Source organism: Lissotriton vulgaris, chromosome 4_1, assembly GCF_964263255.1.
Source record: "Lissotriton vulgaris chromosome 4_1, aLisVul1.2, whole genome shotgun sequence".
In the NCBI taxonomy this organism is placed as follows: domain Eukaryota; kingdom Metazoa; phylum Chordata; class Amphibia; order Caudata; family Salamandridae; genus Lissotriton; species Lissotriton vulgaris.
The window spans coordinates 602,775,538-602,802,917 of record NC_141691.1 but is presented as its reverse complement, the minus strand read 5'-3'; the positions used below and the strand labels follow the sequence as shown (position 1 = coordinate 602,802,917).

Sequence of the window (27,380 nt, the reverse complement as noted above, 5' to 3'; positions counted from 1 at the left end):
GTCAGTTTGGGTTGCAGATGAATGGGTGGTGTCTCCGATAGAAGAAGCAACTCCGTGTACCAAAACTGGAGAGCCCAGGCAGGCGCTATTAGTATCATCCTGCACCTGTCCATCTTGAGTTTCTTGAGGACTCGAGGAATTAGGGGAAATGGCGGAAAGGCGTAAACAAACGCGCCTGACCAGGACATCGAAAGGGCATTCCCCAGTGACCCTCGATGGTGTTCCCTGCTTGCGTAACACCGGCATTTCTTGTTCCCCGGTGTTGCAAACAGGTCGATCGCTGGGGTCCCCCAACGGAAGAAGATGTCCTTGATCACTGCGTCCTCCAATTCCCACTCGTGCGAGACTGCTCTCAGGCGGCTTAGCGTATCCGCCTTCGTGTTGCATACTCCTGGAAGGTGTTCTGCTACGAGTGTGATGTTCTGCGCTATCGCCCATTCCCACAGTATTTGGGCTTCCTGTGAAAGCAGTGGCGATCTTGTGCCTCCCTGCTTGTTGACGTAATGCATTACGGTGGTGTTGTCCATCCGCACCAGGATTGCTGAATCTGTAATCCTTGGGAGGAAAGCCAACATTGCCAGCCGAATAGCTCTTAGCTCCAGAACGTTGATATGTAGACGACGTTCTTCCGGAGTCCAGTGACCACTGACCTGGAGGTCTTGCATGACCGCTCCCCAACCTTGAAGAGAAGCGTCCGTGGTAATGACCTGAGGAGCCCGTGCAGCCTTGAAACTGAGTCCCACAGTGAGGTGAGATCTTTTCATCCACCATGAAACCGACCGTTTCATCCGCTGGGTTATCGTCACTCTGTCGTCGAACGAACCTTCCACTTGTCTCCACTGAAGGTCCAGCTCCTCCTGCAGGGGGCGCATTCGCAGTCTGCAATGCGGAATCAATTGAATACAGGATGAAATCGACCCTAGAAGAGATTTGTACATCCTGACTGTCATCCAACTTCTCTTTTGGCAACGGGTGGCTGACGATATGAGTTTCATCTGTCTCTCTTCCGATGGGAAGGCTTTGCACTCCTGAGTATTGAGTATCGCTCCCAAGAACTTCACCGTACTTGCAGGCTGAAGAACTGATTTTTCCTTGTTGAGTTGTAAACCCAGATGAATAAAGAGGTTCAAGCATGTGTCCACTGCCTTCGATGCCTCTTGCAAGCTTGGGGCCTTCAACAGCCAGTCGTCTAAGTACGGGAATACTTCCAGCGACTGTCTCTTCAGAAATGCTGCTACCGGTGCCAGCACCTTTGTGAATATCCGAGGAGCGGACTTTAATCCAAATGGGAGCACCATGAACTGGAAGTGACTCTTGCCTACTGTAAAGCGAAGGAAACGTCTGTGAGCTGGATGGATCGGGATATGAAAATAGGCATCTTCCAGGTCTAATGTTGCCATGTAGTCGCCTGGGTTCAAGAGGCGCAATATGTCCTGGAGTGAAATCATCCGAAACGACAGTTTCGTGAGATAGGTGTTGAGCTCCCTCAAGTCCAGGATAGGACGCCACTTTTGTTTTGTTTTGCGGATCAGAATAAATCTTGAATAGAAACCTTCTCCCCTTTGTGATAGGGGAACACGCTGGATCGCCCCTTTTTGAAGCATTTGTTGAGCTTCCTCTTGAAGAAGGTTCAGATGTTTCGAAGTAGTGGCGTGGGGAGCTCTTGTAGGTGGAAATTCCTGGAATTCTAGAGTATGCCCATTTCGGATGATGTTTAATACCCACTGATCCGATGTAATTTCTTCCCAGCTGCTCCGATGTTGTGATATCCTGCCGCCCACTGGAGATCCCAGAAGCGGAGGAACAGTTGGCAGAGTCAGGAGGCCGCTATTGACGCTTGCCAGCGTCCTTGCCCTGACGCCCCTGTCGTCCACGAGCGTTTTGGCGAGAGAAAGACTGGGATTGCAACTGCCGCTGATACTATTGATTGCCGTACTGGGGCCTGTAAGACTGCGACTGCTGTGAATATCGCTGTTGCTGATAACCTCCTCTAGGTGAAGAGAAACCTCTTCCTCGTGCTCCACGGAACGGTGTCTTCCTATATTGCAGGTTCCCCAGAGCCCTTGCTGTCTCTGTGTCCTTTATACCCTGTAGGGTCTCATCGACATGTTTCCCAAACAACATGTCCCCGTCAAAGGGCAAATCCAAAATCCTATTCTGGACCTCTGGCCGGAAGTATGTAGCTCTCAGCCACCCTTGTCGCCGAAGAACCGCTGCACTGCCTAGGGCACGGAAAGAGATGGTGGCGATGTCCATCGCGCAGTCAATCATTTCCGAAGAGGAACGTTGTCCCTCTTCCAGAAGTTTGTGCTTCCGCTTTCTGGTCATCCGCTAGCAGATTCACATAGTGTGCCACATCACTCCACATCTGGCGGTCGTACCTTGCTAGGATCGCCAAGGCATTCGCCGCTCTGACCAACAAGCTAGCCATCGACGAAAAACGCTTCCCAGCGTTGTCCAACCTTCTACCCTCCTTATCTGGCGGAGTCGTGAGGGTGGCCGAAGGATTCCGCGATTTCTTCTGCGCCGCTTGCGATATGACCGAGTCAGGTCTAGGTTGTCCAATCAAACAGGCGGGACTGTCATCCGGAGCCTTATATTTTTTCTCCAAGCGCGGAAGAGTTGGAATGACCGTCGCTGGGGTCTGCATCACTTTCTTCCCTTCCTCCCATATGTGCTCTACAATGGGAATCGAGCGCACGGCCTTACGGTATGCCTCTTTAAAATCGTACAAGAAACAATCCGTAGATGTTGTAGGCATCGCTAACTTAAAGCGCGCTGTGGCTCTTTCCATCAAGCTGAAGAACCCTCCTACATCAGCCGGAGGCGAGTCGACCGGGTCTGGCACTGGTGAAGCCGGATCCGGAGCTATATATTGGTTCCATTCACTCTCCTGGTCTTGATCTTGGTTCTGCCCCGTTTCATCTTCATCCGAGGTATCCACTTGGACTTGCCGAGGATATTCCCTCTCATGTTCTTCCTGTGCAGGCCGTACTGACTGTGCTGCCACCACCTGCGGTTGAACCTGTGTTTGACCTTCCACAGGTTGCGACCCTTTCTTGCTCCTATACTCCTCCAGCATTGCCCTTAAGTCTGTCAAAAGACTCATAGGCATCGTTACCATGCCCTGTTGTGGTTGGGTATCTTGGTATGCAACCTGTCTTTCTGGCCGCTGTTCCTTTTGATAATAATATTCCTCATCCAAATCCGAATCATGGTATTTCAGATTCAATTGAGATGGACTGTAAGCATCCCCATACATCTCATTTTCCTCTTCTGAGTAGTCATTTTCATCCAACAAAAGGGGTGGAGGTAGTGATGGCACTTTCCTTGGAGAAGTCATATCTGGGGTTATCCTCCTTCTGCTGTTTTCTGGCGCTCCTGTCGTCAACGGCGTTGAAAACAAATCCACCGATTCCTTATTCTGAATCGTCGTCGACGGGACCGTCGACGAGAGTCCCTTCACCGTCGACGGCATCGTCGACGGAACCATCATCGTCGACGGGTCCATAGTCGACGGGATCATCGACGGAGCTGTCATCGTCGACGGGTCCATCGTCGACGGGCTGTCGTCGTCCTCGTCGACGGGATTGCCACCGTCGACGGAATAGTCATCGTCGACGGGATGGTCTTCGTCGACGTGGTGGTAACCGTCGACGTGGTCATCGTCGACGACGCCGTCGTCGATCCAGTCTTCGTCGACGGAATCGACATAGAGGTCCTCGTCGACGCTCTCGTCGTCGTCCTCGTCGTCGCTGGATGGCTCGTCGACGACTGAGGAGACAAAATCACCTCAGATGCTTTAGAGTCCTTCTTGACCCCTGTAGAGGCCTCTACAGTCGGTTTTTTGACGGACTTGGCTACTTTAACCTGGTGGGAAGGCCCAGCCGAGCTCTCATCCAGTTTAGCCTTTTGCACCTGCAGTGCCTGCCTTTCCCTCTCCTTTACACTCACGTGAGGAGATTCGATAGGCCCTGGCTTGCCAGACCTATCAGAGGTCCCACGCACAGCCTTTAAGGGGGGTTCAGTTGAAGTGTCCACAGACGATCCGCCCCTCTTCAATGAAGCCTTTGAAGATGTTGATCTGGCATCTTCCTCATCACCAGAAACTACTTCATCCCTCCTTTCCAACTTCCTGAGCCACAGAAGCAGCCGTCCTTAACGATCACGGAGGGTTTTAACAGACATTCTCCTGCATATACTACACTTATCAACCTTATGGTCTGGGTATAGACAGTAAATACAGTCCTGATGTTGATCCTCTGTATAAAGTCGTTTTTTGCCACAAGTGGCACAAGACCTGAAAAGGCTCTTCTTTTCCTTATCAGCCATGACAAAGCTGAAAGAAATCCTTAAAGAAAACAGTTTAAACAGTACCTCAAGTTAAAGTTAGAGCTGAGCTCTAAGGAGACTCCCTGTCACCAACGAAGCGGTAGAAAATCTGAGGCTCTGAGCTTTCTCAGGAAGGTTCTACAGGGTGAGGCTGATCTGATTGGTTGCTAAGGGGACTTTGGGTCTTTTTACATAAGGACACCAATAGGCTACACAAGATAATGAGGCCTAGGCCTAATTTTTTACCTTTTTACACCTATTAGGGTGTATTTACCTAGGGATATATATATATATATATATATATTATTACCGAGGCTCCCATTCCGACGACGGGGAAGGATACAAGCAATGGGAATCTATGAAAGTTCCAATACTGGAGTAATGGTTATTTACAGTCTACTATTTATTTCAAAGGGAGATCTGAGGTCATTAAATTATATGTAGCCAGAAAAGGTGTTTATGTACTAGGATGGAGGGATCAATGGAAGTTAGGTATTATGTTAAATCCAAGGAGTAAGGAACCTGTCACAGTATCTAACGATACACTTCCAGAAGTAGGCTCCATTGTCACTATAGAAGATGACAGTAGATGGAAGAATTTGGCTAATGAATTTCCTAATGTATTTTCAGAAAGTTTAGGCAAATTGAAGGGTTTTGCGCATGCTATCAAGCTCAAACAAGGAGCTGTTCCTCTTGTGCAAAAACTTAGGGGAGTACCACTTAATGTCAGGGAAGAATTGGGTAACGCTCTTAAGGAGATGCTGGATAATGAAGTGATAGAGGAGGTTGAGTCATCTGAATGGGTTTCTCTAGTTGTTCTTGCCCGTAAGCCTGATAAAAGTTTGAGGCTTTGCATTGATTTAAGAGCTTTAAATGCAAATATCGTTGTTGATTGTCATCCATTACCCAACATAAATGAGTTTGTTAGTATGCTGACATGGTTGCTGCTCCTACTCTCAGACCTTTCTGTTTAGATTAGTTGTGTTTATTAACAGTTGATGCTAGTCTTTACGGTTTGGGTTGTGTCTTATCACAACATTCTGGAAAGGAGGAGTGGAATGTGGCATTTGCATCTCGTACACTCACCGCCACAGAGAGGATATGCTGTTATTGAGAAGGAACTCTTGGGTTGTGTGCCCTCGGCCTGGTCGCCCCCACGCTCCTCTCCTCCTCTGCCTCAGAGCCTCACCTGCTGCCTGCTCGCCCACCGTCGTTGTTCCCGGCGCCCCAGGGCCGCCCGCCAAGCCCGATCAGATTTCCCGCTGCTGCCTGCCCGCGGCCCCGCCCCCCGCGAGCCGATTGGCTCCCACCTCCCAGTGAACCCTCCCTCCCGGCTCCCTTCTTATGACGCCCCCAGAGCGACCGCGCAGCGGACGCGCGCAGCGGGAGCACCGACTGAGCGCCGAAGGTGCGCCAAAGGTAAGCCCTTATGCGCCCGTCCGCGCCTGGACCGCGCCCAGTGCCAGGATCCCTGGCTCCTGCAGACACCAGCCCACCCGCCGGACCTACGACGCCACCGAACTCCACGCACTCAACGCCGGCCGAATCCTGGGTTGCTACCGAGCCACCCAGAGACGCACCCACGGACCCTTCTGCTGCAACTCCTGCAAGTTCACCTACATCCAGACCTCCACTACACCAGCACCGACCAAGACCAAGACGAGCAACAGCCACAGCCACCTGAAATGCATCTTGCTCAACACCCGCTCCGTCCACAGGCACGCCATCGAGATTTGGAACCTGCTCGACTCCACAGCCCCAGACGTCGCCTTCTTCACGGAAACCTGGATGAACGCCTCTTCAGCGCCCGACATCGCCATCGCCATCCCAGACGGCTACAAGATCATCCGAAGGGACCGCATCAACAACACAGGAGGAGGCATCGCCATCATCCACAGGAACACCATCCGCATCACGACCAACACCGACGACACCCTCGCACCCGCCGAGCACCTTCACTTCCAGGTCCACATCAACCCCAAGACCACCCTCAGAGGCACCCTCATCTACAGGCCCCCAGGACCACGCACACAATCCAGTGAAGACATCGCCGACTTCATCAGCCCGCACACCCTCTGCTCTGCTGACTACATCCTCCTCGGGGACCTCAACTTCCACCTGGAGAACAACAACGACCGCAACACCACCACCCTGCTGGACAACCTCGCAAACCTGGGACTCAAGCAACTGGTCACCACCCCCACCCACTACGCCGGACACACACTCGACCCCGTCTTCTCATCCAGCAAGGACATCGCCTTCAGCCACGCCACCGGACTCCACTGGACGGACCACAGCTGCGTCCACTTCAGCTTCAGAAGGACCACGATCCACCACCACCAGCAGCAGGTTGCACATAGAAGCTGGAACAAGATCACAGCCGACCAACTCACGACCTCCCTGAGCATGAACCCTCCCACCAGCACACCGAACCCAAGCCAGGCGGCCACCAACCTCACCGAGTGGATCAGCGACTCGCAGACCACCTCGCCCCTCTGAGGACCCCGCCTAGCAGACCCGGCAGCAAGAAAGCCCCATGGTTCACCGACGAACTCAAGAGCTCCAAGAAGAACTGCCGAGCCCTCGAGAGAACCTGGCGCAGAGACCCAACTCCGGACAACATGGCTGCCCTCAAGCTCGCCACCCGAAAGCACCACCAACTCATCCGCACCACCAAGAAAACCGCATTCAAGGAACGACTGGACAACAACGCACACAACAGCAAGGAACTCTTCAACATCGTCAAAGTGCTCTCCAACCCCAACGCCGGAAACAACGACATCACTCCTTCGCAAGACCTCTGCAACTCCCTCACCTCCTACTTCCACAACAAGATCGCGGACATACACAACAGCTTCAGCACTCAACCGACGCACGCCACGACCGAACCCCCGCCCCCCCACCACCACCCTCCGCGCCTGGACTCCGATCAACACCGAAGACACCATCCGCACGATGAACTCCATCCACTCCGGATCTCCGACCGACCCCTGCCCTCACCACGTCTTCAACAAGGCCGACGCTGTCATCGCACCCCACCTGCGGGACATCATCAACACCTCCTTCGACACCGCTACCTTCCCGGAGAGCTGGAAGCACGCCGAACTCAGCGCCCTACTCAAGAAGCCATCAGCCAACCCCACCGTCCTCAAGAACTACCGCCCCATCTCGCTGCTCCAGTTTCCTGCAAAAGTCATCATGACCGTCAACAAGCAGCTGGCCGCCTTCCTCGAGACGAACAGATCCCTCGACCCCTCGCAGTCTGGCTTCCGGGCAAACCACAGCACCGAGACTGCCCTGATCGCAGCCACCGATGACATCCGAGCACTGCTCGACAATGGAGAAACAGCAGCCCTCATCCTCCTAGACCTCTCCGCGGCCTTCGACACTGTCTGCCACCGTACCCTAGTACAGCGCCTCAGCAACGTCGGAGTCCAGGAGAAGGAACTGGAGTGGATCATCTCCTTCCTCGCCGGAAGGACACAGAGAGTCCGCCTCCCTCCGTTCAGATCAGAAGCCACCGAAGTCATCTGCGGCGTCCCTCAAGGCTCCTCGCTCAGTCCAACCCTCTTCAACATCTACATGAGCCCCCTCGCAGACATCGCACGCCAGCACAACCTCAACATAATCTCCTACGCCGACGACACCCAGCTGATCCTCTCCCTCACCAACGACCCCGCCACCGCCAGAGACAATCTACACGAAGGGATGAAAGAGATAGCCGAATGGATGAAGAACAGCCGCCTGAAACTGAACTCGGACAAGACGGAAGTCCTCATCCTGGGACCCTCACCCTCCGCCTGGGACGACTCCTGGTGGCCCCCCGCCCTGGGCAGCGCACCCCAACCAACAGACTACGCACGCAACCTGGGCTTCATCCTGGACTCCTCCCTCTCCATGACCAGACAAGTCAACGCCGTCTCCTCGTCGTGCTTCAACATCCTGCGCATGCTACGCAAGATCTTCTGGTGGATCCCCACCGAGACCAGGAAGACGGTCACCCAGGCCCTCGTCACCAGCCGTCTGGACTACGGCAACTCCCTCTACGCCGGAACCACCGCCAAGCTCCAGAAGAGACTCCAGCGGATCTAGAACGCCTCAGCAAGTCTCATCCTGGACATCCCCCGTCGCAGCCACATCTCCGGACACCTGAGACCTGCACTGGTTCCCGGTCAACAAGAGAATCACCTTCCGACTCCTCACCCACGCACACAAAGCCCTACACAACCAAGGCCCGGGATACCTCAACAGCCGCCTCAACTTCTACGCTCCCAAACGCCAGCTTCGATCGACCGGCCACGCCCTCGCCGCCGTCCCTCGCATCCGAAGAGCCACCACAGGAGGACGGTCCTTCTCCTACCTCGCCGCCAAGACATGGAACTCCCTCCCGACCCACCTCCGCCTGACCCAGGACCACCTCGCCTTCAGGAAGCCACTCAAGACCTGGCTGTTCGAGCAGTAGCGGACCCCCCTCCCCTAGCGCCTTGAGACCCTTTGGGTGTGTAGTGCGCTATATAAATGCTGTGATTGATTGATTGTATGGGCGGTGCAACATTTTCAGAATTATATTTGGGGTGCAAGGTTCATGTTAAGAACTGACCATAAGCCTTTGGTGAATATTTTGTCCCCTGGTGGAGGGGCTAGAGCTACTGCTCGCATAGCTAGACTTATGTCACGTCTACAGGAGTACAATTTCGACGTTGAGCATGTTCCAGGAAAATTGAATGTAACTGCGGACTGTTTGTCCAGGCTGCCATGTAACAGCGTTGAAGAACCAGGAGATGATGAAATTGTTGTTAGTATTACAGAGTCTGTTGCTGAAAATTTTAAGTTGATATCTGAAGAGGAGTGGAGGAAAAGTATGAATGAGGACTCTTCTCTGAGCCAAGTGAGAGATTATATCAAGAAGGGTTGGCCTCCTAAGTGTGAAGTGTCTGCGGATCTCATTCCATTTTTTGAATATTAAAGAAGAGTTACTTACTGAAGGTGATTTGCTTTTTAGATCTGGGAAGTGTATTCCACCTTTGGGATTCGTGATTCTATTTTGAAACTTAGTCATGAGTGTCACATGAGTATGTCATCCATGAAGAGTTTGATTAGATCACATTTTTGGTGGCCAGGCGTGGATAGGTTTGTTGATAGGTTTGTGAGAGAATGCCCAGATTGTATAGAAAGTGACAAGGCTTGTAAATGTAGTCCAGCTCCTTTGATACCTGTTAAATGGCCGGAGTATCCATTGCAAACGTTGGTTATTGACATTTCTGGTCCTTTCAATTATTTACCAGTGGAATGTAGGTTTGCCATTGTGGTTGTTGACTACCACTCTAAATGGCCAGAGGTCAAGCTCATTTCTCATCCCAGTTCGGGAAATGTGATTGTTTTTGAAAGAGCTATTTGCTCGAGAAGGTTATCCTGAAATGATGACTTCTGATAATGGTGTACAGTTTAAATCTTCTGAAATGTTGGATTTTCTTAAAGGTTGTGGCATCAAACAGGTCACCACAGCGTTGTATGTACCACAGGGGAATGGACAGGTTGAGAGATACAACAGGGTTCTCAAACAGGATATCCTTTGGGCTCAGACTTTTGTCGGTTTGTGGAAAGAAAGGTTAAGGGAAAGACTTTGGCTATATTGGATAACACCTCATTCGACTACTGAGATTTCTCCTTTCCGATTGTTAAGAGAGAGATCCCACATCTAAATTGTGTCCGTGGTGGTTTAAAAAGAGTACTATTCCTCATGATGTTTTACTTGAGGCTACTGATGTAGCTCGTAAAGTTGAAATGAAGCAAGATAAGATCAAGTGTGATTATGATAATCGAATGAAGGTAAAAGTACCTTTGTTTAATTGCGGTGATTGGGTGAGAATTCGCAAACCTGGTTTTATTTCTAAAGGTGAGATCAAATTTGGTAAACCTATTAAAATTGTGAAGGTAAATCGTAACAGTGTTGTTACGCAAGATGTAAGGTCTGGAATGTCAGACGGGTTTCTAAATGTATTTCTTTATGCTGTTGAATTTCTTTAGGAGGGAAATGTGTAGCATTTTCAGTTCATACCTTTCTGTATCATTACCCTTTTAAGATTATCTTTATTGTGTTTCCCTTTTAATCTGGTATTCTTTAGTTCTGTGCACATGCATGTGACTTAAGATTCCTTTTAGAATTGTTTATCTGTAAATGTGTTTGTACTGGCAGATCTCTGCTGGGACTTGGAGAGTACTGTGCTGTTTCCATTAAACCAGTACCAACTATACTTGGATTATTTCAATTATTTCTCACTATTTACTACATGCAATTTGTACAATCTAGTTGAGATTATGCTAGCTAAGCTCTCATGCGTTACCTGGTCTCTGAGCTGAACTGCATACAAAGTCTGCTTTCAAAGGAAGTCTTATTTCAGATAATGAAATAACCCCACGAGATGGTACAAAGTCGTTAGCAGCAGCGGCCCCGTCTCGGTTTTGATTTCTTTTCCCCTGAGGTCCTTCACTCTTCAACTTATTGAGTTCTGCAACTAAAATTGCTCTTTTTTCAGCTGTAACAAAATAAAGAAATCATGTTTTGTATCAACAAGGTCTTATTCGTAATAGGACTTAAGGCAAGAATGTATCATTACATTGTTACGCCATAATATGCAGTCAGTAAGGAAGATGCCACAATATTTTACAAAGTATTGGCAAACTAGAACATTAGCGGGAGCACCGCATTGGAATTCTCACATAAAGAATGATCAATTCCAAGGTTATCAGTGCTTTTGCAATGTGGGAATATCGGCTTATTACTGGTTAGTAGCCGAGAAATGGAGAATACCAGCAGAGATCTGTTTCCACACAGATATACTTATGCTTTCCCCTTCACTAGCAGGCCATTTTCAGGCATATATTCTAACTACGTTCCTCTTAGTAACATCAGTTTATAAATAAACACTCCCAATGACCAGAGTCCACCTTACACAGTTAAAAGTAGTACTTTTTTGCATGAACTTAGAATTGTGTGCAAGAACCCTTAAACATTACTATAGACTGTATATTATAAATAGGACTCCCGGTTTTATAGTATGTATTTTTATAACATTTCAGTCTGTATTTATCCATATTTATTTTGTGTTTTGCAGATACATTAAAATCGTACAACTGCATATTTATTTAACTGATAGAAGTGCACTAATACTTTGACGTCCGTCACGTTTTAGCTACTTAAGGTGCTAAATCTCACATAAACAATACATCCACTTGTAAATATTAGCATTATATCACAAATATACGTTTATATATGCCAATTATTTGAAATTGCATCCTGTTTTTTTCTTTCCAATGCTGTTCATCTGCTAAGCTGTTGGCCTATAATTCAGGAAAGACAGCACAGAGTCACTTAAATAATTCCATATTTTTTTTATTTTATCCACTTTTAAAAATAAATGCAGACAGAAATTAAAGGCTATGCACCAAGTAAAGTGGCAGCCTTGGCGTGCATACCAGATTAATCTCATGTGTTGGATACAGGGCATGTTTAAAGGCTACGATCAATACATCCCTATATACTTGTGTTCCATATGCGCTTTTATGAAGCATGCACAAGGTATGGAGTTGCACTGTTTGGATCTTACTTGCAATAAGAAGCAATCTTTCAGCCTCCGCTTCTTCCTGAGAGCCTTTTCCATGTTCTTCGTCTGTGCAGCAGTTGAGAGCCTGGCTTGCTTGATGAATCACAGTCTGCTGCAGGTTGATCTCATTATTTAAATCCTAGTGTAAAGCAAACATTGTACACACCAACTTTTAAGGGTGACATAATAAAATTCAAAAACAAATAATCGTAACATGACATAACACGCAAACAAAAAAGTATACATTTTCCTTTCAGAAATAAAGCTCTGCTCTTGGTTTGAAACTTCTTGTAACAAACAAACTGGACACTTATGTTACACTCCATCAAGGGGAAAGTAAATCTTAAATTTAACAGCTAAATATTATACAAAAAAGGGCAAACAGAACCGGATAATTCATTAGGAAATAATAACAATGTTTAAAACTTCGATACAGAACTGCATTCAGGGTAACAAAGGCTTCGTAACAGGCCACATGGAAAAAACGACTTCAGCTGGGATATAAAGGATTCTAAAGTCGAAGTTTGTCAAAGAACACCGCTATCCTGATGTGGTACTTACCTCCCTATTAATTTTTCCACCATAGGTGCTCTCAATCATGTTCAAGCGTTCTACCGTTTACAGTGGTTTTAACAGTCATTTATGTGGCCTATCTGCAAAGCAGTTGCTTCAGGTTTTGAATAGGGAACTCAACCCCGTAGCCAATTAGAAAAGATCTGGGATTAGTCAGTGCTTGCACTTTAGCAGGAGAGGCCTGTTTATCACATAGGTTATGCTAAGAAAATTCTAGAATAGCTATAAAACTTGAAGCACTCATAGGGTCCAACTCCTCTACTGGTCTTATGAAGAGTGATCAACTGTTTCAAGTTGATAGGAGTCACAACCGTCAGTAAAAAGGCTGCCAGAGTTCTTAGCAACAAGCTGACGTAATAGAAACAGGAAGACCGTTCTAAGGGTCAAAAGATACAGCAATTTATGCACTGGCTTGAAGACTGTACAAAGAAAAAATGTCAGCACCAACTTAAGGTTTCATTTGGGCATCACAAACTGTTTGGGAGGGAACGAGTGTGTCAAAACTTTAAACTCCATAAATACTGGAATTTAAACAAGCATTGGAAATGCAATAGGGCTCGCATTAGAAAAGTTTGAGCTATTGGTCTTGTAAATGATTTTTTAAATGTATGTGTTATTTTTTAAAATAGCTAAATTAATAACTCATTTACAATGCCAATCGTTATAACTTTCGCAAATGTGACACCTATAGCATTTGTAATGCAAAATGTTTTGTATTTATGTGACGTAGATGTATTGATATTACAAATAACAATGGCTTTTAATTTTTTTAAATAATTAATACTTAAAAAATGTATTTAATTTGTAATGGCAATAGCTTAAACTTTTGTAAAAAAGTTTCGTGAAGATTATGTTCAGTGTTTTTTATTGTGACGAAAATCCAAGAACAGAAGTGAAATATTAACATCTTTCTGTGATTTGTAATAAAGCGTGAAAGCTTGAAACATTGAAAGAACATATTTGAACCAGTGATGCTGTGGTTGCGCAGAGTGATGCTGTGGTTGCGCAGAGTGATGCTGTGGTTGCGCAGAGTGATGCTGTGGTTGCGCAGAGTGATGCTGTGGTTGCGCAGAGTGATGCTGTGGCTGCGCAGAGTGATGCTGTGGCTGCGCAGAGTGATGCTGTGGCTGCGCAGAGTGATGCTGTGGCTGCGCAGAGTGATGCTGTGGCTGCGCAGAGTGATGCTGTGGCTGCGCAGAGGTGGAGCTGTGTGGCGGGTGCATCGGTGGAGCTGTGAGGCGGGTGCATCGGTGGAGCTGTGAGGCGGGTGCATCGGTGGAGCTGTGAGGCGGGTGCATCGGTGGAGCTGTGAGGCGGGTGCATCGGTGGAGCTGTGAGGCGGGTGCATCGGTGGAGCTGTGAGGCGGGTGCATCGGTGGAGCTGTGAGGCGGGTGCATCGGTAGAGCTGTGAGGCGGGTGCATCGGTGGAGCTGTGAGGCGGGTGCATCGGTGGAGCTGTGAGGCGGGTGCATCGGTGGAGCTGTGAGGCGGGTGCATCGGTGGAGCTGTGAGGCGGGTGCATCGGTGGAGCTGTGAGGCGGGTGCATCGGTGGAGCTGTGAGGCGGGTGCATCGGTGGAGCTGTGAGGCGGGTGCATCGGTGGAGCTGTGAGGCGGGTGCATCGGTGGAGCTGTGAGGCGGGTGCATCGGTGGAGCTGTGAGGCGGGTGCATCGGTGGAGCTGTGAGGCGGGTGCATCGGTGGAGCTGTGAGGCGGGTGCATCGGTGGAGCTGTGAGGCGGGTGCCTCGGTGGAGCTGTGAGGCGGGTGCCTCGGTGGAGCTGTGAGGCGGGTGCCTCGGTGGAGCTGTGAGGCGGGTGCCTCGGTGGAGCTGTGAGGCGGGTGCCTCGGTGGAGCTGTGAGGCGGGTGCCTCGGTGGAGCTGTGAGGCGGGTGCCTCGGTGGAGCTGTGAGGCGGGTGCCTCGGTGGAGCTGTGTGGCGGGTGCCTCGGTGGAGCTGTGTGGCGGGTGCCTCGGTGGAGCTGTGTGGCGGGTGCCTCGGTGGAGCTGTGTGGCGGGTGCCTCGGTGGAGCTGTGTGGCGGGTGCCTCGGTGGAGCTGTGTGGCGGGTGCCTCGGTGGAGCTGTGTGGTGGGTGCATCGGTGGAGCTGTGTGGTGGGTGCATCGGTGGAGCTGTGTGGTGGGTGCATCGGTGGAGCTGTGTGGTGGGTGCATCGGTGGAGCTGTGTGGTGGGTGCATCGGTGGAGCTGTGTGGTGGGTGCATCGGTGGAGCTGTATGGAGTTCTGCGGTGCAGTGCACATAAATAAAAGGCATTATTTACAATACCAATAGGTCAAAGATTCGGATATGCGAGACCTATTCCATGCAAAAGCTTTTTTTTTCTAACCTAAGCGGGCCAGTTTGTCTGCGGGTGATTGGGATAGGTAGGCTTGCAGGGTAAAGAGTCACATCTGTGTGAGACACTGAGCCAATCCAAAAAACCCTGCCCCGGAGACAGACAAACAAGAACAGGCAATGCCAATCGTTTTAACTGGTGAGAAGTTAAGCAACGTGATTAATAAACAAAAGAGGCAGTGTGTGGGTTGCAGCAAAGGGTATGCATTTCCAACACAAATTGTTGATCTGCTGTTGCCAGTGCTGCATCTGTTTTGTGGGGAGGAAGCAAACTTTACAACTTCCACCCAGAGTTAGAAAGGTTTGCTCCTTCCGCTGACAATGCAGCACTTGTGTTGCACGTTAAAACAACTTTCCTCTGCAATTGTAAAGTGCAGGATGATTTTAAGGGGGACAACTGGACAAGCAGGGTGCAAGTTCTACCCGCCGCTTCCAACTGTTGTGTAAGGCCACCCCAACTTCCACGCGAGTCAGGGAGAGCAGGATTGTGCAGTGGGTGGAAGAAAAGGGAGACTCTGAAGGGGACATGATCCTGGCAGTGTCTGCCATGGTCACCTCTGCGGTCACCATTGTGCTGTCTTTGCAGCAACTTATACTGGGCAGGCCCGTGGAGGTCAGGAGAGGCTGTCCCCCTTACCATTTCACAAAGCAGCCCTGCAATACAATCGGACAATCTTAATGCACAGATCATGGGGTTATGCGTACACCTCTATGACCCAAAGCTCCAGCCTTGCTGTGCGGTTGTAAAAACAGAAAAGGGACAAATAAGTCTGCACAAGAGGCAAGCATCTGAAATCGCTACACAAACATGCCGACCATCTTTAAGTGTAGAAACTTTCTTTTAAGTCTAACAGGGCATAAACTATGAAAAAGGAATATTTGAGCAAAACTGTAGAATATTTGGAAACAATACATATATTAAGAAATCCACGAGAGAAATGTATGCTGCATTTTTCACAAACTATGAAAATGCAATAGTATTTTTCGCGTGTGTGCACCAATTTTTGTTAAAATACGAAAACAACGTGATTATTTGACACTTCTATTTGAGGAGCTGTGTATTTAAATTTCGTCATACCAAAGTGTTGGTTTTAAGTACAAATATGCCTCCTGACCAGAATAACTTCACCATTCTTCTTCGTGTGTTGCATCACTGTTTGAAAAACGTGTGGGATGTTACATGGCAGTATGCAATGGCAACATACAAATGAAAGCAACACAAAGGTAAATATCAGCCAGGAGAAAATCACTAAGTTGCGGAAGACAGGCGAGCTACCATGATTTAATGTTAGCCCTGAATAATTAGGGGATGAGGAATGCGCTGGGAGGAGAAATGCATAGCGCACGCTGAGAAGCTGGTCTTTGATGTGGTAATGCGAGGCAGGCAGGCGGCTGGTGGCATTGTGAACGCGCTTTTTAGGGCTTGCGCACTGACCTAAAAAGCGCACATGCACTGCATGGACTCGCCAGTGGTTAACTTCTGGATAAGCCGCTATAGAGCTTCGCCAGCTATGCGCATGAGCAGGCAAGCCCTAAAAAGGATGACTGATCCGGCACACAAATTCAACCTTTTCCAGTGTAAACTGTTAAGATTGGCTGGGCTAAAGAAAGAACTAGCAGGACATCTGAAAGCTTAGCTTTAAATGGTTCGAGTTGGTCACCACACAACTAATTTGTCCCCACGGACAGAATAGATGGTGTTTGGTATAGTCCCTCCAGCAGCAAAAATGACATTACCATTTTGTCTGGCACTTCAAATACAGTCAATAGCCAATGCTCAACTCCATGAATAGAGATGCAAGTTGCAGCGCTAAGATAATATCATGACCGGTCTATATGACGAGTCTTACCCGGGTCAGGTTGTTGAAGGTTTATAGAGAGGCCATTTGCCTTCCAGTGCCCCCGCCCCATCAAATGGTTCACCTCCAGCTGCACTACTGTTTTAAAACAGCTGAAGCAGTCTTTAAAAGGCATGCCCCCAGGATATGGCTCTAGTTCAAGCTCAGAGGTTCGTACAAAGTTACGTTGGAGGCCAGAAAAGTGAAGATTAGAAAGTAGGCCTGGGGTGATCTCCAAGAAGCCCCATTAGGGACTCGAGGGCATTCTGAGCATTCTGGGAAGTTTTTAATAGACCTTTCTTTTCTGATGATAAATCAACCTAAATTAGAATGTCTTACCCATCCTGATGAATGGGTTGCATATTTTTCTGATGAGGATAATGTTCAACACACAGCTGCAGCTTCAACTCAGTCCAGTAGAGACAAAGCTTGCTTGCTTTAAGTAACGCTATTTATACCAATGCAGTCTTCAGAGCCATTTTAAAATTATCTTCAGGTAAGAAGGTGCAGATGGGGTCCCTGCGGATGTCTTCAGACAAAACACTTTGCTTTAGGCACCCCTGTTGGCGAACGTTTTTCAAAAAACAGTAGGTGTTCTCCCAAGCATTTGAAAATAATCAATATAGGTACCTATTTATAAGAAAGGGAGTAGGAACTAAGCTTTCTGTTACAGGCCAGGGGCCTCTTCGATTCCTAGATTAAGATCTTAGGGCGTGTCATTCTCTAAGTCCTAGGGACTGGGCAGTTTTTTCCTGCTGCTCAGTATGGTTTCCGCCCAGGAGTAGGAATCATTGAACAAACACTACTGAATCTACTAATGATCAGGGGTAAATATGTCTAGGTGAGAGGCGGGACACTCCCAATGGCCTTTATGGACCTGTGAGTGCATTCAACCTAGTGGACAGGGTCAAGCTATGGATGATTATGAAGGCTGGGATTAACTCTGCCCTGGTTGCCCTACTACAACGCCTGCATCCGGCAGGACAGTGCCTTGCGTCATAATTTAATGGAGATTGTAAATGTGATTTTAGCTCCAACAAGGGTGTAGAGCAGTGCTGCATATTAGCCCCCTTTTTTATATTAATGCCCTGGAAAAGGAGTTAGTGGCAGGAGGAAAAGACAATACAGATTAGGTTTCTGATTCGTGCCAGTTTTATTATACGAGGACGACACCGTTTTAAATGCCCATACAGCAAATGGCCTCCCGGTTTTTACTGGGGGCCTCAATCTGAAAATTAATCATATGAAGTCTTTTACCATGACATGTGGTCTAAAGAACATATGCTCCCATCACACCACAGGGATTCACATAGCTAAAGTAACCAATTTTAAATATTATGGGATTTTGATATCTTCAGATTTTAGTTGGGGTAGTTGGGGTAACCTTTTGTCCCAGAGAGCAGGTAAATTCGAGGAGGCAATAGATGCACTTTTTAGGTTTAAAAAAAAAACTTGGACATAAACCCATTAGGGAGCTTATTTCGCTCTATAAGAGTAAGTGTATTTCCCAGGGCACTTATGGGGCGGGTTTCTGGGGCTACTCTTGGACAGGCAACCTCAAAACAATGTCAAATCAATTCCTCTGCAGGTTACTTGCCATACCGGGAAGTACAAAACTTTATTACTTATTTGGAACTTGCATTGGCATATTTGAAGGATCTAGTTCAGGTTGCACCGCTGTTGCTATGGTTAAAGATCTGGCACTCGCCCCATACAGCATTCAGGAACACGATTCTTGCAGACGGTCTTAAATTAGATCATGCAAGGGCAATCCCTTAGCTCGCTTAAGACTTTCACAACTATAGGCCTGAGTTCCTTCACAAACTTCAATAAATCAATGGAAGCTCGAAAAAAAAAATTGGCAAAATCCGCTTTCACTTCCCACACATCACATTCCAGGCTTATAAAACGTCAGTCTATGAACTCAGTCACTAGTTTAGATGTGAAGCCGACTGAGGACCAGGAACGGTACCTTACCTGGAGTACAAATTTGGAAAGCAGATTTTACTTCAACAGTTTTAGATTGGGTACTTTGTATTTCCTGGTAGCCCATCCTAAGCAGGGCTCGTGGTTACCTTTTTTGTTTACCTCCCAGTCCTTGTGATGGACTTCCAAAGCAATCTCTGGCCCATTCTATGTTTTTTTGTAGTTTTCATTCCAGACCCAGGGCGTTTATTTTGTGTCCATTACTGCACTCTTTTAGTTCTAGTTCTTTTTCTGTCTGTTAACTCAGTTTCTAACTGCTAGAATCTGAATTATGTTGTGCAGCAGTATTGGGTTATATCAGTCAAGAACTCAAAATCAGAAGACTGACCTCTTCTGTTGATTAATACTATGCTTTATCACCTTGTATTGCGGATGGAATTTGAAAATGGCAGTGAATGGCTTGAGATTACACTGCAATATGTGAATCTATTTAAAAAATGGATATGTATGATATTGATTCTTTTATGGCCTAGTGCCAAATAACGCTTTAAATCGGATCTGCATCTCCTAGCAAGAGCTCTCACGGAAACTTCAACGCACAAGATCACTGATTGAGTCTTTTCTGTGGTGGTGAATTGGTCTAATCAGGCCTCTCACTACTGATGGATTGCAGCCGCCACCATTGATCTGCCAGATGACATCTCCTCAATTAGTCTCCTCTGGCATACAAGGACCAACATTTTTTTCTTTTGCTCAAGCCTGCTGTAGAACGTTTAGACTCCTAGCACAGAACCAGGGACTCCATCATGTGCTTTTTGTTAGAGTATCACCTGGAGGTGGTGTTGTCCAGAGAACCTGTACTAGCCACCCTCTAACAGACATCAGGAAAGATTTCAGGGGCAAATACATGGCTGTAGCACCTGAAGGTTGAGTGGCACACTGTCCGGTGGAGACCAGAGGCCTCTGATCTCCACCTTTTCTAGATTACCTACCCAACCAATTATGCTTTAATCTCCACAGTGAGGTCTGGGAGGGGAAAGGGAAATCGGGCTGCCGCATGAAAATTGGGATTGGTAAGCAGCCACTGTAGATCGTGGGCCATCTCGTTCGAGACTTGGATGACTGAGGGAGCCTTGATACTAGAGTCAGCCTGAGTTTAGGTTCCATCACAGAGCCAGCATGCGCCACCTGGTGTTGAAGAGGAAGATAAGGTCACGAACTGAAGGTGCCTCAAAGCCATCCTCACAAAGATCCAGGAGAGAATAGGAAACATCTGAATCATAACCCAAATGTGCTGAACTCTGCAGTGGAGTAAAGCCTTGAAACCTACAGTATTCATGCTTACCCTAATGAAGGGAAGCCTCTGTGATGGAATCAGGTGAGATGTCGGCACGTGTATGCTGAACCCCGAAGACATTACGCATTCTCCCATTGTCTGGAGGTGGCCTACGACTGACTGCAGCAAGACCACCTTCAGAAGCCAGTCATCAACAGAATTCAGGAACTCCCAAACGCCAAACATGGACAGCAACCATCTGCATCACTCATGAAAACCGGAGAGGCAAGCGTAAGGCCAAAGAAGCGTACAGTAAAGTGAAAGTTTTGCTGGCTTCCCCTGAACTGCAGGTTGTGCTTGTAGTCTGCAGGATGGGTATCTGAAAATACATGTCCTGAGGGTCCAGGTACAGAGAGTGAGCTTTCCAAATTTGTCCTATTACAGGCCCGCACTTTTCCAGAATAAGGAAGTGGCATGAACAGCCCATGCCTCTTTAGGTCCAGTATCTGTTCGATTACACCTTTGGACAGAAAAATGCAAATCTTGCAGGGGGATGGACTGGAGCCTCTGATTTGGGTTCCTCTGAAAGACGAAAGTGGGATGGAAGGAAATTAAAGGAAGGGTACAGATCCTTTGAACAATCTTGATATGCTCTCTGTTAGACGTTATCCTCCTCCCTTTCCTTTCCTGGAAGGAAATAATGAATCCTGCCACCTACTGGTTGGCAGAGTCATTAAAAGCAAACTAAAGTGTGTTAGAACTGGGGGTCTCTAGTTGGCAATGGTTCGCACCTTTGTCCAAATAGGGACACTTGCTTCCAGTCAGAGCAAGGGGGCTACACTCCTAAATAATCCCAGCTTAACCCTGTGGTAGCTTGGCACGAGCAGGAAGGCTCATCTCAGAGGCAGTGTATGAAGCATTTATGAACACTTACAGTAATACAGTGAAAACACTACAGAAGGACACAAACAACGGTTTTATGAAAATAAGTATTCTTTATATAGACTTAACACAGGACCCAAACGACAAAAATCCACAATACAGTATTAAGAAAATGACTAAGATGAAAGAAACAACTCTGAGAAATGTGTCGCATTTACCCTCTAAAGTGAACAAAGTACCTTTGGATGCATCCCCTAAGATAAACGAAAAGGTTCGCAAGCAGAACAATGCGTTGGTTCCTTGCTTCTGGGGAGGCGATGCATCTGTTCCTCAACGAAGAGGAGGTGATGCGACGATCCCGTGGTGTGCCCTGGTTGCGATACGACAAGATGGCACCTTGATGTGATGCAACAAGATGGCGTCTTTGATGCGATGTGACGACGTGAAGACGATTCGTCCACGTCAGACGGTGAGTCTGGAACTTCTGAGCAGCGACAGGCCCTGCAACACACTTCTCCGGCAACCCTTGCGGCGGCGACACGCTTCTCCGATGATGCGACGGCAACAGCTGCGGATGAGACACACCTTCTCGTTGAGTTGCGCTTTCAGCTCCCAACACCACGCAGGATTCTGCAGACAGAATTCCCAGCAAGGAAATTGAGGGGAGAGCTGGTTCTTCTCCTTGGCAAAAGGTCCGTCTTGATGTCCAGAACTGATCTAAAGTCTTGGGGTCTGGGCCCCAATATTTATACTAGTAAATCCTTTGTTCTCTGAGGACAGAGTGTGCCTGTACCTAGCCAGAACCAGTTCTGTGCAGCTGCCTGGCAGGAGGTGTAGACAGCATTATTGAAAGCAGACCTGGCACAGGTAGCTGAAAGGAAATCTCCCCCCCCCCCCCCCCCCCTAACTCTATTCTATGAGCACTCAGGGGAGTGAAAGGAAATCTCGCCTCCCCCTCACCCCCTGCCCAGGTCCTATTCAGGCCATCCCTGACTCTAACTACTGGAGCCCAAGCCCCATTGTCTCTCACAAACCAGACATGCAATACACAACCTAGCAGAGGCAGGCTGGGTGGTTAGGTCAGAAAAGACCTACTTTCTAAAAGTGGTATTTTCAAACACAGAATTTTAAAACTAACTTTACGAAAATATGTATTTTATAATTCTGAGTTCAGGCATACTGAATTCGTTTTTCTACCATGTTCCCTGGGTCATTTAGAATTATAAGGTGTTCTAATCAAACTGCCCATTCTGGCCTATGGGGACAGGTAGCATTGCAATAGTGAAAAACGAAATTGGCTGTAATTCACTTTCAGGACATGCTACATACATCAAGGCATGTCCTACCTTTTAAATACAATGCACCCTGCCCTAGGGCATACCTTAGGGGTGGCGAACATGTAGAGAAGGGAAGGTTTAGGGACTGGTAAGTGGGTGCACTTACCAAGTCGACATGGCAGTACTAAACTGCACATAGGCTCTGCAATGGCAGACCGGAGACACTTTACCAGCTGCTTCTGTGGGTGGCACAACCAGTGGTGCAAGCCCACTAGCAGCATTTGATTTTCCATGCCCTTGGTACACATGGTGCACTGTACTAGGGTCTAACAAGTACATCAAATAAGCCAATCATGGAGTCACTAATCTATTACAACAATTTACAATTGGGAGCCCTTGCACTGTGGAACTGAATAGCAGTGGCACAGTGCCCAAAGCAGGCAGCCAGAAAAATCAAAAACAGAGGAGACAACAGCAAAAAAAAAAAAAAAAATGGAAGTGAGACAAACGCCAATGATACCAGGTCTAACAAAGTGACAGTGTCCGTCGTACAAGGGGAGGAAGAGTGGGAGGAATGATGCTCATGCTGTCCCTTGCAATGTCTGCCAGGGGCACCCGTTGCAGTCTCAAAGGGACTGGGCTGTCTGAGAAGGTTGACATGATCTATATATCAACACCCCCCACACCCCCCCCCCGTATTAGCACCTACAGTTGCGGAGCCGTTAGGGGAAATGTTTCTTAAGAGTCAAAAGCCCCAAGGAACACATTGTGGTCCTACTGTTTTTAAACCATACATCTTTCTAGAATCACCAAAAGGCATGGCCAAGAGCGTTGCCTCCACATCGCCAGAAAATCCGGTTGACCTCATTCAGGCGTGCCAGTGAAACAACATGGATACCAACAGACCTCTGCCAATGCAATCTGTGGTGTCTAGATCTGTGCTGATGGCATTTTACTGCCATCTTGCCCAAAATAGATAGGTGAGCCAGAAACACCCTAGGTTTCTCTTGGATCACCAGCAAAATCACTGTGGCCAGGTCTCAAAAGGCAAACTGCAATGAGAGACCGTAGTGCAGAAGGCATCAATCTATTTTATTCTCTCTTTCGAACTTGACTGGTTGGCTCCTGCACAATAAGACTTTTCGGAGTTGGGGAGCTTGGCAAGTTTGGATCCCCAGGTGCAGGCTTAGGTCGCCTGACTACTTGCTGATTCCTAGGCAGACAACAGTTTTGGCAACATAGCCATAATGAATCTGCGACTGCATCATTGAAGGGGAGAACGGGCTTTAATGTCACTGACCAAGGTTGAAGAATGCCCACCAGAACATTTATCCAAGTATCAATGAAGTGAAGATGAAAATCTAGAACTTCAGATGCTCTCGCAACAATCACCATAAATAAGGCACTTTTTCCATTTTTGACCAGTTGAGCTCCATTTCAGTGGCAATCCCACAGACATTTTGTAATTGAAGTATAAGCAATGAACCGTATAAAGGAGGAAGGATGGAATATCATCATCAGTATCTTGTGGTGCCTCCTGTTCTGGCATAGGATCAGAGTCCGAACCAAAAAGCGAATGAAGCCTCTTCAGACAGTTGCTCTGAAGTAGAGGCACTGGACTAGAATCAGGCTGCATAATACGGAGTTGCATTTTTGTGTTCTAGTTGTGCGACATCGGTAGAGTTCAGGTCAACATTGGTCTGGCATAGGCGTGGGCACTTGGTCCTCTTTTGGCACTGGTGGAGTCGCTGTGGTGGAACTTGTGTGGATCCTGAGGTGGGGTGGACGTTAGAACCAGAGTGTATAAGGTCAGATATCTGGTGGAGGACCTACCAGTGATAACCTAACAGACTGAGAAAATCTTTTGTCTCAAAACGCACACATTGCCATAGTAGTCCCTGGAACTGAAGGAACTACTTTGTGTGCAGACATGCGCCTTGTGAGAGTGGAACACAATCATTCACAGTGAAGATAACCACAATGTCTGAATTGGACTCGACCAATGCTGTAGTGGGTGGAAGAGAACGGACAGAAGCAGGACAATTGATGAAGAGGTGTGGCTGAAACATGCTTGTAATCGACTGAAACGGGTCTCATTTTTAGTTTTCTGTAGATGTTGGTTGACAACTGTTAGACAGATTGAAAACGAAAGACAGCATAGATTCTGCTGCATATATTTTGAAGAACTATTAACCCAAAATTCTATAAGAATCAACAAAAATGTTTCTTCAAATGCAATACGAGACAAATGTCTCAAATACTTTTTTCACAACAGCTAGAAATCAAGACATGCATGTTAGAATGCAGAAATTATCCTGGGTAATAAAATACAGGTTTATGAAGGACAGGTCTACAATCAATTGACAAGGCCTAAATACCTAATAGTTAGATTTCTTTAGCCCCAGGATCCAAGATTGTTAAAGAGGGGATACACAGGAAGAGATAAGGTCAACTTTTTTTTTCTTTTAAATTATTGTGATACTGTGTTACCGAGCACTGAATACAAATTTCTACAGTGTAACGTTTTTGTAGGGTCACACCCAATTCTTGCTAGATTTTTCTAGTTTTTCTCCTTTGGAGTGCACAGGTTCATGCTGTCCAGGCCTCAGTGCATGGGCTATGTCTCTAAAATTGGCTACTCTCTCATTAGCATTTTGAACTTACCCATACTTCGCTAGTAGATGGTACAAGAAGCACCCAGGGTTAATAAGCTAAAATGTTGTTAGTGGACTGCAGCACTTAATTATGCCACCTAGTATGAACGTAGAAACATTGCTCAAGGAGAAACCATTTCAGCCTAGTTGATGAGCTTCTAAACTGCAAACTCTGCATGGCGAAAGAACAGCCATGCCATTCTCAGAACTTTTTTTTTTAATTAAATACCTTTAAGTCACACCCAAGGTAAGACCTAGTAGGCCAGAAGGCAGGGTGCCTGATAATAAGGACATGTTAAATTTAAACTTTACATGTCCTGACAATAAAAACTTTCTGTTCATGAATGCCAGTGGCCCCATAGTTAACATGGAGTTACTCTAGCCCACGCAACAAGAGTTAACTTCCATTTGGGGCCACCAAACATAGTAATCCAACGTATCAAATTAATGATGTTAAAGTAAGTAGGGTTGACCTGTAGTAATGGCAGCTCTATTGGCTAGTGAGTCCTTCCCACCAATAAACTTGAAATTGGCATAAGAACTCAGATCACTACTGAATTGGAAAGAAGACAGAAGGACTACCCTGCGCTTTCTGGACAGAACAAATTGAGGCTGCAACAAAGACTGGATTGCAAGCGAGGGACCTGCAAAAATGACTGCCCGTGCTGTAACCACCCAAGATTTTCTTTTTTCTTTTTTTTTTTTTAAATTGCGGGTGCCAGGATGGAAGAAGTTACTCCAACAGCTAATTGGTCTGCCCTCTGCTCTGAACCAGGGACACAAAAGCTAAAGAAAGACTGCACTCCAAAGGGCCTGATGCCAAATTCAATGCTCCGAGACAGAGTCCTAACCTGCCCAAGGTGTCCCTCCACCCATGGAAATCATGGTGGCATTGAAGCGGACTCTAGGGACCATCAAACAAGACACCCCTACACAAGTACCTGCTGATGAACAATGAAACTGGGAAATCAGTGGCAAATAGACCTGGAGCCAATGAACACCTGACTCTTGGGGATACCAGGGTGACCGCAGAAACTTAACACACCTCTGCAGCATCCAAACCACCTCTTGATTGGATTGTGCTAAATCAAGAAATTTGAACAGTGGATCCGAAGACTGCTGAAAGAGACTGGTAACTGTTCTGCTGAATCGGAGTGGCCCCTGTGGCTGTACCCCAGCAAGAGTTTTCTACTAGGAATTTATGCCAGTTGGCTATAAACTGCTTGCAACAATTTATTGCATTCACAGACTAAATCAAAGTTGTTTTACCTATCTTTAAATATTCCCATCTCCACTTTCCCTCAATATATTATTTTCAATTTGGGGTCTATTTAAAGATGAAAATATATACTATTTTTATAAATTGGACAGATTTTTCTTGTGTTTCTAACTTACCTGTTTTGACACTCCTAAATACTTTACACTTGTTCCTTTGCTTAAGCCGGGCTTTGCTTTGCCTCCACTCCCCAGGACAGAAGGTTTTCTTAAAGAAACATAACTAAACCTGATGGAGATTGTGACTATTACATGGTGATGTCTCACAACCGCAACACATATTTAATCCTCTTTCTCGACTGGATGAGAAAGTGGTTGATGATAGGACTAGTTTTAGCTGATTACTAAATGGACAGGGGAGATCGGATGCTTTGGAGAGTCAGAAAAGTGCTGACCGCTTGACATGGGTTTTCTGTGCTCATGGCTTTTTACCTGTGATCTGTATTTTACGGGTGTAATTTATAAGTATTGTTAAGAAATGCATTCTGCACACTGCCGCTGTTAAGTAGGATTTTGTTCTATGATCAATTAACAAGTGTGCAGGGCCGGGGCATGCAAACAGACTAGCATGGAACAGGAAATGCACTAACAGTGGGACAAGGGACGAGAGTCCTAGACACTAGCAGGGAATCCAAACATGTATACAGTGATACATAAAGGTGGACAGGTAAGGGACACACAAACAAAACCCACTGAACGCCAGACAGTGGTTTTAAGACTCAGAGAACCTTGGACTACATATAACGAGAAAAAGGCAATTTGTACCTCCCCTTTGTCCTAAAAGTACACTTAATTAAACGTTGTGCCCACTATTAGTATCCACTGCTTATGGCATAGCAGAACATGCAATATCACAAACCTAGCGGTGCACCAAAAGCTACAAAAGTCCAATTAAACCGTAGACATCATTTCTTCTTTATTTTATGCTCCTAAGTATGAGAAGTTAGCCTGGTATATGATGTCCACTATTCTAGTGGGCACTTTGAACCAGCACCAGTCTAATCGACCCTTATTGATGGTAGGTCTAAAGTCAACCTTATAGAAAGCTATTCTAGTGGTAGCTGTGGAGAGCAGCCTTCAGGCAAGTTGTTTCACCATTTATAATCTCTTGAGTACCAAATGAAAGCACATCACACAAGGTATAGATCAGATATATATGTATTTATTCTAAACACAACCCCTCTGCACTCTTTATGAGGTCAGAGGTAAAAGTACAATACAAGGAACTTAATTAGCATACGATGCGTTGCACAGTATACGTTTTGCCCTAGGGGCCTCACAAACCATATACTAAAATAGTGGTATAAGAACCATGTGAGAGTTAGAAAGCAGGCCTGTGGAATCGCTGGGGCTACTCAGAACCAAAATTTAGGATGTAGGAGGCCCAC

The 27,380-nt window shown here is 47.0% G+C and overlaps 1 protein-coding gene across 2 annotated transcripts in view; it reads right to left on the bottom strand.

Moving 5' to 3' along the window:
* Positions 1–27,380, bottom strand: part of ANLN (anillin, actin binding protein) — a 256,636-nt gene that overhangs the window by 108,450 nt on the left and 120,806 nt on the right. For both annotated transcript variants that reach the window (XM_086964829.1, XM_086964830.1), the window contains exons 13-14: positions 11,940–12,075; positions 10,677–10,868 (exon numbers count right to left, since the gene is read on the bottom strand). In XM_086964829.1, coding sequence (XP_086820955.1) covers positions 10,677–10,868; positions 11,940–12,075 — 328 coding nt within the window. The remainder of the gene's footprint in view (positions 1–10,676; positions 10,869–11,939; positions 12,076–27,380) is intronic.